This window comes from Cucurbita maxima, unplaced genomic scaffold (genome assembly GCF_002738345.1).
Source record: "Cucurbita maxima cultivar Rimu unplaced genomic scaffold, Cmax_1.0 Cma_Scf00049, whole genome shotgun sequence".
Taxonomy (NCBI): domain Eukaryota; kingdom Viridiplantae; phylum Streptophyta; class Magnoliopsida; order Cucurbitales; family Cucurbitaceae; genus Cucurbita; species Cucurbita maxima.
In genome coordinates this window covers 152,973-164,086 of record NW_019272065.1, presented here as the reverse complement: position 1 = coordinate 164,086, position 11,114 = coordinate 152,973, and the positions used below count along the sequence as shown (strand labels likewise).

Here is an 11,114-nt window from a genome sequence, read left to right as displayed (position 1 = left end):
TTTCTTGCTTCGATTCTAGATCCCGACAGTAACTTTTTAAAATAATTGAAAGTTCGAAGCATAGATTTAGCATCTGTAAATTTATAGAAATGACATAAACGAGTTTAGTTCTTCGATCATTCAATCTTAAATCTTAAAGCAAACGTGTGTTCGATACCAAATTCACAAAATCATTTTTCTATTTTGTTAATGAATTTTTAATATAGTTTTGGAGATAGAATGGATGAAATTATAATGACCCATTAGGCGAATCATTATTCTAAAAACATAATCTAACTTTTTTTAAATAATGGACTAAAAGAACATACATACATTCTGTCTTCTATTAAAGAAAAGGAATAATAGTAATAATTAGATATAGAGCAACTCTTGGGTTCATTTCATTTGAGTGTCTTGCCCGACTAGACACAAAGTGTGGCTCTGATACCAACTTGACACAATCACATTTTTAAAGGCAGCGGACTAGCGATTGTGCGGCACTCACTTTCCAATAACAAGTGTGCTAAGCCAATTTGTTCTTGTGTCGCCTACGGCCAAGCGACGTATGATCGAGCCTCTAGCCTCGGTTTTGAAAGAAGGTTTTAGAAAACGAGGGTAGAGAGAGATTTTAGAAAGAGAGATTTTTTAAAGAGACGTTATATAAGCAAGCAAGAGAGAGATAACAACGGCTTAGCATCTATAACCTTGGGTAGGGGGATAGGTGGGTTGGGTTGGGTTGGTGTGATATCCCACGTTGGTTGGGGAGGAGAACAAACCTTTCCCTGCGCGCTTTAAAGCTTTGAGGGAAGCCCGAAAAGGAAAGCTCAAAAAGGACAATATCTGTTAGTGGTGAATCTGGGCTGTTACAGTTGGTGTCTATTTAAAATCACAAAAGTTGGATACAATATGAGGATTCAACATTAACCTAATTGAAGTGTTTATTTTTTAAAATTTTAACCTAAGATATATCGTTAAGATTTTAATTTTGATTATAATAGAACACCCTTAATCAAACGATAGCACTGGATGTAACAACCGGTGACCAAGACATAATACCTTAACATGATTTCATAATTGCAGGAGGCCTTCAAGCAATTCCACACACGTGCATGAAACTTACAATTGTGAGATCCTACATTGATTGAAAAGGGGAACGACATCGATTGGAGAGAAAAACAAAACATTTTTTATAAGAGTGTAGAAACATTTCCCTAACAGACACGTTTTAAAAACTTTGAGAGAAAGTCTGAAAGGGAAAGCTTAAAGAAAACAATATCGACTAGCGGTGAGCTTGAACTGTTACAAATGGTATCAGAGCTAGTCATTAGGCGGTGTGCCAGCGAGAACGCTGAGCCCCAAAAGGATGTGGACACCAAGTGGTGTGCAAGCGAGGACGTTGGGTTCCGAAGGGGGGTTGGATTGTGAGATCCCACATCGATTGGAGAGAGAAACGAGTGATAGCAAGGACGCTTCCCTCAAAGGGGGTGGATTATGAGATCCCACGTTGATTGGAAAAGGGAACGATATGGAGAGAGGAACAATTGTCAGTGAGGATGCTAGGTTCCAAAATGGGGTAGATTGTGAGATCCCACATCGATTGGAGAGGAAAATAGAACATTCTTTACAAGGGTGTGGAAACCTCTCCCTAACAGACGCGTTTTAAAAACATTGAGGGAATATCAAAATATGTGATAGAAAAAAACATTATACAAACCCAAAAACGCATAGTCTGTCCCCCAAAAATGACTTCTCGGGTCAGAGAATGCATTAGTATATTTACCTAAACTAGTAGGTCCTTGAGCGGATACAACGTTAGCTCCAAGACATTGGTCTATAACTAGAGACGTAAATGCTTGAGCTTGAGAAGCTTTGGGTCTAGTCGGCCCGTAAAACTCACTCAAATAAGCAGTATTATTGAACCAGACAAAACAACCAGCAATAAAAGCAATAAAACCAAAGCGGATAAAGTATATAGAACAGTCCGGAATATTATTGTTAGAACAAACTAAGAAAAAGAAAAGGAACAAACCTGGATGCTTCAAGGGCAGCAGCTTTACTTGAGGATCTGCTCCAAGCATGAAGGCGCGCCCATCTTGTTTGTACAAATTTTCATAATCTGCACCTGATTTATCTGATTCAAAATTGGTGAGCAGAGTTGATCCAGCAATTTGTTTCACTTTCCCCTTACAAAATCATACCTCAAACATGAAAATCAGATTGAGATTAAGAACAGAGATAACCAATCAGTCGTTTAAATTACGAATGCGTAATCGAATTCCACTAGCTTCTCAATTCAATAAATCAAAATAAACATGTCTTAGTTGAGGGTGTAGCCAAAGCAAGAGATCAAATACCTTGTGTATATCAATACAAGGGCGGAAACAGTAATCCTTGAGGATCCTGCCGAGAATAAAAACTAGAGCTAAAACTTAGACAAGTTACAATAATGCACAATATGTAAGAATAGCTCAGCACGCACAGAGATTGGAACTTCTGGTAGAACAAAGGCTTTGGAATTTCATTTCAAGCAAACGAAGCTGATTCCTCGCCACGACTAGCGGTAAAGTACATTATCGATTCCAGTAAACATAGATTAAAATATAAATTCGTAGAATTCAAAGGGGATAAGCGTTCGTGCGATTAAACTAGAAATGAGAAGAGGAAGAAGGAATTTAAGAGGACGACGAGCAAAGAGACAGGTTGTGAAATATCAGAGTCTCAAACCAGTAGCACTCAGCGGTTGTGCGACGGAATTAGTGGCTGAAGGCAGTTTGTGGAAGCGCGGTCGGAGCAAGTTGAGACGAAGAAATATGAACCTTTCAAGGATGAAATTTCAAGTGAGTTATTTGAAGGATTTGGATAGTTTCGTTTTTTAAAAAACAATAATAATTGAGCTATTAATTTTAATGACCTAATAATTTATTTCTGAATTTCATATCTATTCAAGATAGCGGGTGCATAATCCAATATCAACACATCTATGTCGTACACACTGTTCTCTTTTTCAAAGGAAGATGTCCGAGACACTCGTCTCGCGATGCTTGCCCATGCCGTGACACATGTATGTGCCACATGGTAAGCTCTAACAAACGGCACAGGCACCAAAATTAGTGGGTGTTGTGGGAATAGCCTTCGAATAATTCAAGGAGATGAGGGGGTAAGGCTGTAATAATCTGATAGAAGGGTTGTTATCCCAAATTCCCAAGTGAGCACTTGTGAAATTTAGTAGTGGATCATGGATGGTGTAAAGAAGCCCAAGCTTGTGAGGCATGTGAAATTTTGAACGAGATCTTTCAAGAAGGGTGTGATTGATCATTGATGGGTTTAGGAAATTAGAAAGAGTGAATGAAGCATTGGATCTAACAGAGAATATGCTTAAAAACATGTTATGGTGTGTACCTGTTGGTGTGCCTTTTAAACTCCCTTCTCAAAGACCTGTACAATGTGAGTAAAACAGAAGAAAAGCTAATGGGTTTGGGATTCACGGCTTCAAAAACAAGTGGAATGAACCAGAGACCCAAAACATACTTGCATTAAATCGTTCATCTCTATGATGTTTATGACAATAGAAAAAATAGACCCAGCAAATGGAAGACTCGATTCTGGCAAGTAATATAGCCTGATAGAACAGGAACATTTGATTGGTAATTTCATATATGAACATGAACAACATGAATCGGCATTGAAAGACCACCATGCTCAATAGTCGAGATATAAGGTGGGCAAAATCCGACATGTAAAACTTATTTCAAAAAAATAAATCATGGCTGTTAATGACAATAAAATGGCCATAACCAAATCATCAAGGAGACTCATTCTTCTGATGGTCTTTGCCCCAAAACTGAAATGTCCTCGTACCGTTTCTGCAGCAAAAGGGGGAAACACAATCAAAATTAGAAGGTAATGTTCAGCCAAAGCCCATAACCAATGTTTAAGTTGCAAGGTCGAGGTTCTGTCTAAAAATTTGGCATCTACATTGCCAATATACACTACAAAGAACACGAAAGGAATAAGGTTGAACGGGGTGGAGGAGGTAAAAACAATAACTTAACAGATGAACAGAATAAAACTGAAGTTCAATTGTGTCTCACTACCATTTCATAAGGTACACATATATTTAGCAATGTTTCCCATTTCTCATTTCTTACTTTTGAAAAAAAAATATTTCCAGTTTCCTGTTCTTGTTTCTGCTTTTTGAAAACATTGATCAAATAGTTAGCTTTACTGTTTTGGTTCATATATTTCATATACAAAGTACAAAAATGAAAAGTGACAAAATTTTGAACATTAAATTCCATTCTCAGTAAAAAAGAGAATAAGAAACAAAAAGATGGATCACAAATTGGTCCTAATCAAACAGCAGCTTAATGTTTGATGTGATATGTAAAACAAGGAACGATATTCGACTTCGGTTCTATAACAGTTGCATAGAAGCTTCAATTACCACTATTTCACAGTCTTAATAAATAGAGAACCAATGTCAATCGAGAAACAGACATCTCAAACTAAAGAAACCAAACCAAAAGATAGTGTATGCCATACCCCAACATTGTTGTATTCCCAGAGCTTGTGAACTCCATAATCCACAGCCTACAGCAGGAAACCAAAATCAGTAGGAAGCTAAGAATGATGCATTTAGACTTGCACAACCCAGGAAACCAAAATAATTTACATTTAAAAAAAATATAACCAAAGGAAAGCCAATTGAATGTAGCAAGTAACCGAATGCATATTCAAACAGTAAATATGAACGAATGCGAAAACAGTTGACAGCAATCTCAAATTCCTAAAATGATGAAATTATTCATCCCTCAGATTTTATGAGCTATCTAAATAATAATGAAAATCATTTCATTGCATCGGGAGGTTATCCAAGGCAACTGCATAATCCGAAAAAAAGCACGCTAAAACTCTACAAAGGCAACTGCACATCTGGCGGGAATGAATGTACCCGAAAGTAAGTAAATCATTAGATCTTCAACTTTCAAGTCCATAGATCTCTTCACAACTACAAAATCAATTACTGAACTCTTTCCAGAAGCCAAAATGTCCAATTTCAATTTCAATTTCAATTTTGCTAATCCAGATCAACCAATCGATAAAGTAATACGGTCCATGGTCCACTGATATTGTAATTTCTTCTCATTTCTCTCTATCCTTAAGCAAGAAGGTGGCAAAAGGAACAAAATAGATGAATCAGATGCACAATATAAATATGAGTTCTGATCCTTACCCGCTCTCCAAGGAAAGCGCCAGCGATGATGAAGGTGACATAAACGGAATTCCGGCGCATAATTACTCTATACAGCCCTTCAAAGAGGCCTCCTCCACTCCTACGAGCCGCAGAATCCATGGTCGTGCTAGTTTGAACTTTGTTTCTCCTGATCTGTGCGAGTTAGGGTTCGCAGAGCTCCCGCGACGCTGTTGAAGTTTGAGAAGATTGATTAGGGAAGGTTCCTTGGTTTTGATTATTCATTGATCGGTTCGATTCAAGCGAACCGCCAACAATCGAACCGGTTATTGCGTTGCGGTTCACAACCGTCCTTTTTAAAAAAAAAATGCGACAAACCACTATTAAATTATTGTGATATAAATTAATGTCTTTAAAATTAAATTTTATTTTTAAAAAAATTGTAAAATTTTAAAAAATATTAAAAACTATTGTGGCAAACCACTATTAAATAATTGTGATGGTTAAATTAATTTAATTATGTTAAATTTTATTTAAAAAGATTGTAAAATTTTAAAAAAAAATATGAAATGAATTTTAAAAAATAGGAAAATTATAGGAAATTTTGAAGTAATGGGAATGATGGTAATTAAAGTCAGAATTGGGCAGGAATGTGTAAATAAAAAGAAAAGCAAGCCCCACTACTGCAAAGAAAAAATTAAAAATCATGATAAAATAGCGCACACCTTGATCGACTTAATAATTAAGAATTATTATTAAACTCGGGCAATTCCAGACCTAATCCTTAATTCCCACCATTTAATTTTCCCCACTTTTTTTCGTTAGTTAAAAAACAATAATTATGTTGCAAACTTTTAAATTATTGTAATTTTAATCCTTTAACGGATTACAAATTGCATTTAATAAATTATAAAACATGTTTAGAGAGATTTTTACTTTAGACAATATTTAAATCTATGTATTTAATTAAGAAGAAAAATAAATTTGTAGATTAAATGATTGAATAATAAATTATTTTATAAAATGAAAATTAAATATATTAAAACTATATAAACAAAATTATAATTTATTGATTTATTTATTTTATTTATTTAATTTTTTGGTGTGTGTGAGGAATCTTTGTATCTAGGCTTGCCAATAAACGTCAAGTAGAGGCAGCTAGGTGATCGGCGAGCGAGTGGTGTGCGCCTCCCGCCGCCGCCAAAAACGAAAAACAGAAACAAACACAGACTTCAGCCGCCGGCAACTAATTAAATTAATCAACTTTTATTTTCACTTCCATTAATGTCATTCGCCTCCCACAAAAATGGTCAATTTCGCATACCACACCATACCTCCCAACTAAACCAAACCGTGACACCGAATGCATACAAATGGTAACTAACCAATTAATAAGAGAAGAGAGTCCCAAAGAGCTCAGAACGTCCAACGGTGGACAATCGAGATAAAGAAGATAAAGTTCTAATGAGACACATTAGTGCTAGTATGATTACACCCTAAACACGTGCACGTGAATTTCATTCAAATCACGAAATTCCTAATCACTTTGGGTGGCATCATAAGCTGCATACAAGTGATAACTAACCAATCGACAAAAAAAAATAGTAGTTCCGTAAATTAAAAATCTAAATTAAAATTCAATCCTATCAGAATTGATAAAATATTTTATTAAGTTAAGTAGTATATAATATAATATATATATTCAAGTGAAAGTTTCTTCGGCAACAAGCTAGAAATAATTAATAAAACCCTACAAAGAAGTGTAGGGTTTGATCAAGAACACCAAGAAAAGATAAACGGAAGTCCAAAATATACAATCATGATCATGGGTGAATATACAATGCAACTACTCATTCCAAAAACAAGAAGATTTCATGAAAAAATGAGAATTAAACAAAGAAAAGACTACGGAATCGATGTGTTTACCTTTCAAACCAGAATCGAGTCATTGAAATTTGATATATCGTTGTTGAAATCAAACTGCCATGTTCATCCAACGAAAAATTCGTGCCGATTCGGTCCTACGAGCAAACAGCCGAATCAAAATCTTCCAGCGGGCCCCGCCGGCGTGCACTAACGACACGATGATCCCTCGCATGGAGGAAGAGTCAATGCTACACCTACGCCTACGCAACGTCTATACAGACCTCGCTTACGCTCCACGAACTGGACCTTCTTCCTGATGCGAATCGCTGCAAACCGCCCAAGGATGGAGGATCTGTTTCGTCGATCTTGCTTGGATGAGACGCCGTCGACGGCGGATTAGTGGCGGAAGGAGTGAGGTCACGCGCTCTAACGCCCTGTTCTGGAGGCGAGTTTGTCAGTGACGCAGTCGGTTCGACGACTGGTTGCCTTCTTCCACCGCTACGGAAAATAGCTTGGAAACACGCGAAGAATCCTTTGCTCTGTTTTTCGAGTGATTTCTCCTCTGCGGTTGCTAGTTCTGTTGAGTGATGGTGAGTCTTCTGCCGATTTCGGTCCTTCTTCGATTTTACTTTCCCCATACATGATACCATGGGAGAAGAAGGCTCAATCATTGTCGAAACCGATTTTCCACCGGATCCGGATCTCTTCGGAAACAACCGAATGTTTCCGGACTTGCCGTTACGCCGATTCTTCGCGTCAACATAGGAAGTCTTTTGAGGCTTCGGCAATCCGATCATCGAGGCTTTAGATTTCAAATTCGTCGAAAACCGCTGCGAATTCGAATTCGATTGCGGATGCAAATTAGGGTTCAAATTCATGGAATTAGAACTCGCCTTGGTGGATTCTTTCCGCTCGAAGAAGGCGTTACGATCGAACCAGTCGAACTCCGCGTCCTTCGAGAGCCAGAAAGATTCCGGCGGGAAGTCAGGAGGAACTTCCGGCCGATCCGGCTCCTCTGTCTCCTCCTCCAATGGCAGTCTCTCTCCGTCGTCGCTCAAGGTAGCTTGGTCATCATCGCCAGCGGCTTTCCGGTCGTCGGCGACAATATCACCGGTGAAGAAGGTCTGTAAATCACCCTGGGGCATTGTACAAAGAAATCGAAAAGGGGAAAAGAAATTGAAATCAAAATCGAAATCGAAATCGAAATCAAAACTGAAAAATGCAAAAGAGTTCTTGAATTGAACGAATTATATGATGGAGAGAGAGATCCTTTTCTCTGTCTTCTTCGGTGTGCTCCGTGCGCCAATTAAGTGAACAAAAAGGCTCTTTAATTTTAAATGGTTATTTTGTAATTACGTTGATATTTTTGTGTAATTATATTGATTTATTTTCAATTTCAACAAAATTATTTTTTAAAAAAAAAACATTAATTGGAAAAATTCAAATTCAAACCACAATTCCTCGATTTGGGCCCACTTGATTTTTTATTATTTTTTTTTTAAAGAAAATTCATCTTTGTATTTAAGTTTAATTAAATTAATAGCAACATAATTTTGTGGCAAAGTACCATTCCTTCTTTGACATGAATATTCTTTCCTTATTTTTGCATATGAGAGATGACGCATTAAATAATTACAATTTAATGTTAATCTTTTTTATTGTCAGAAAACTGTTCGAAGTTACGATGAACACGAAAAATTATTACAATAATATTTGTGAAATTATCAAACGAAAAAAAAAAAGTCAACTAAAATATATATGTGGCTAAGTAGAAGGCTAACGAGCCTTTAAATATGCTACTATTTTCAAGAAATTAAACTCAACTCTAGAAGATATAGGCATTGAATGAGATTTATAGTATTTATAGTAGGATAAAAGATTTCAACCAAAAATTCAAACTTTTCTATTTAAAAAGAATTCAATTTTATTTATTATAAGGGGAAAAAAACTTTATAAAATTTGAATGTGAAAATAATATTAAAATCTAGAATATTTTGCAATGATAATGCTAAATTATTTTACTCCAACAGATTGAAAATTCCATTTTAACTGTTCTATGCAATGGGCTGCGTCAAATCATGTGCCCTTTTCTAGAATTATTTAATATTATAACAATTTTACATTTTGGTCCTTTTAAATTTGGATTATTAATTTTACAAATTAACAAAATAGTCATTAAATATATATATATATATATATATATTAAAATTAACTTGTTTCTAAACTCAGGTAGTTTTCATATTAAAATCACTTGAATATTTGACCATTTAAATGCATTCATTTTTCAATAGTATTTTATTTTCATACGGCGAATAATTAGAGATTTGAATTGAGGTCACCATTGAGAATCAACTGTATTATTTGAATGATACGAGGTGCGAGAATGAGTTATTTTCACAAATTTAAGTACTCATACATCAACATCGTCAACAACAAGCTCAAGACCCAAAAGTCAATTCAAACTCGACTCTAACCCTATTCAAGTTCAATCCAAAATCAAAATTTGATAGATTCAATCCGCCTCAACCCATTCTTCATTAATTAATTGTAGTTTAGATATCAAAGTTTTTAGTTAGTAAAAAAGTTTCAAAAATATCATAAGAAAATTTATAATATCAACAATTCATACTAACTTATCTTAGACCTAACCTTTGGGAATCAAAGAAAAGTAGAATAATGTTTTGGGTTTAAGACTTTTCAATGGCTAAATGCTAAAAGACTTCCCAGGCAGTTGCACTTGCCCATGAAGAAACAACAGCCTGATTTCATGGAAAAGCCAATGGGAATGATTGACTTTTGGACCATCTTCTTCGACGACCATCGGAGGACTAGAAGAGCTCGGACAATTCCTGCATGACGGTTTTGTCGTGCAGATAGTGTAATGCTAAACTCCTTCCCTGACGTTCCTGCAAAATGAAAGTACGACTACTACAAAGAGTTCTAGGGATTACATCGTAATCCCGACTCTCATTCAATGAAAAACTCGAACAAACTCAGAATGAAAAGCTATGTAAATTGAAGTTGGGACTTGATACAAACTGGGTTGAAACTATTTCTTCTTTGCGGGTCCTCTGTAATGGGATTAATGAACACATCTTCAAGTGATACGATGGGTTTCATACACTAAGATTTGCAAGGTAATCGAATCCAAAATACAGAAACCCCATCGCTGAAATTAATAATCCAGGTGTTCAGAGAGATGGGAGCACAAGAAATCCATCTGATATTCGTAACATCCCAAAATTATACATGCAACAGTTCCGAATGTTTTACTCACTCAATCTATAAAACAGAGCAGCAAATTCCAACGCGTGCACCATCACTGCATCCTGTTTACAGGTTCAAGTGCTTCAACGGTTACCACGCTATTTCCCCTAATAACCTGACATGGAAACCAATAGGGGAAATCAATTCTTGAACTCTACCCGTGGTTATCAATTTAAGCAAACAAACATAGAGAAGAATTAGATTGCAAAATCACACGCACCACCATGCCGATCTCGGTTTTCTCGTTACCGTTCACTTCCACGGTGTTGTCAACCACTAGATTCATAAATTGGTCAAACCCACGAAGAGTTCCAACTACCAAGCGATTAGCATTCATTTTTACTGCAAATTGTAATTCAGAAGCATCATCAATTTGTAAACAAAACTTTCTGACATGTGAGATTTCTTTAATTTCAGGATTATACATGCAATGACTGAAAAACTAATGTTCAACTTAATGAAGAAAGCTGCCTCAATGACCATTTATTTTGGTAGATTATCTAGAATTTAGGTCTCTCAGCAATCATGGGATTGTCTCCACCTACCTAGGATATAATCAACCGAATGTAGCAAATAGATGTACCGTGAGATTTAAGTCTCTATCATCACAAAAAGAAAAATGGTCATTCAACCTTCAGTACTATATGTTAGAAACCACGGACCCTCACAGTGGTATGACCTAATCCACTTTGAGCATAAACTCTCATGGCTTTGTTTTTTGTTTCCTGAAAAGACCTCATACCAATGGAGATGTATTCCTTACTTTATAAACCCATGATCATCCCCTTAATTAGCCAATGTGGGACTCCCC

General features: G+C 36.1%; 3 protein-coding genes across 3 annotated transcripts in view; all 3 read right to left on the bottom strand.

Annotated features, from left to right (window-relative positions):
* Nucleotides 1-3,484: 3,484 nt before the first annotated feature.
* Nucleotides 3,485-5,457, bottom strand: LOC111471161 (cytochrome b-c1 complex subunit 9-like). Its single transcript, XM_023116853.1, has 3 exons — nt 5,213-5,457; nt 4,522-4,569; nt 3,485-3,842 (listed from the first exon to the last, which is right to left on the bottom strand). The coding sequence occupies exons 1-3, from the start codon at nt 5,330-5,332 to the stop codon at nt 3,792-3,794; spliced, it is 219 nt and encodes a 72-aa protein (XP_022972621.1). The 5' UTR covers nt 5,333-5,457; the 3' UTR covers nt 3,485-3,791.
* Nucleotides 5,458-6,891: 1,434 nt separating this feature from the next.
* LOC111471156 lies at nt 6,892-8,349 on the bottom strand. The gene has a single exon (XM_023116847.1). The coding sequence runs from the start codon at nt 8,179-8,181 to the stop codon at nt 7,297-7,299; it is 885 nt and encodes a 294-aa protein (XP_022972615.1). The 5' UTR covers nt 8,182-8,349; the 3' UTR covers nt 6,892-7,296.
* A 1,715-nt stretch (nt 8,350-10,064) lies between these two features.
* Nucleotides 10,065-11,114, bottom strand: part of LOC111471160 (probable small nuclear ribonucleoprotein G) — a 1,991-nt gene continuing 941 nt past the window's right edge. The window contains exons 3-4 of the mRNA XM_023116852.1: nt 10,524-10,645; nt 10,065-10,418 (exon numbers count right to left, since the gene is read on the bottom strand). Coding sequence (XP_022972620.1) covers nt 10,356-10,418; nt 10,524-10,645 — 185 coding nt within the window. The 3' untranslated portion in view covers nt 10,065-10,355. The remainder of the gene's footprint in view (nt 10,419-10,523; nt 10,646-11,114) is intronic.

Excerpts from the sequence above, each read along its gene's own strand:
- LOC111471156 (XM_023116847.1), bottom strand. The coding sequence starts at position 8,181 with ATGCCCCAGGGTGATTTACAGACCTTCTTCACCGGTGATATTGTCGCC.
- LOC111471161 (XM_023116853.1), bottom strand. The coding sequence starts at position 5,332 with ATGGATTCTGCGGCTCGTAGGAGTGGAGGAGGCCTCTTTGAAGGGCTG. Across the intron at positions 4,570-5,212 it reads GCGCTTTCCTTGGAGAGCGG|GCTGTGGATTATGGAGTTCA; the intron begins GTAAGGATCAGA and ends TTCCTGCTGTAG. Across the intron at positions 3,843-4,521 it reads GGGAATACAACAATGTTGGG|AAACGGTACGAGGACATTTC; the intron begins GTATGGCATACA and ends CTTTTGCTGCAG.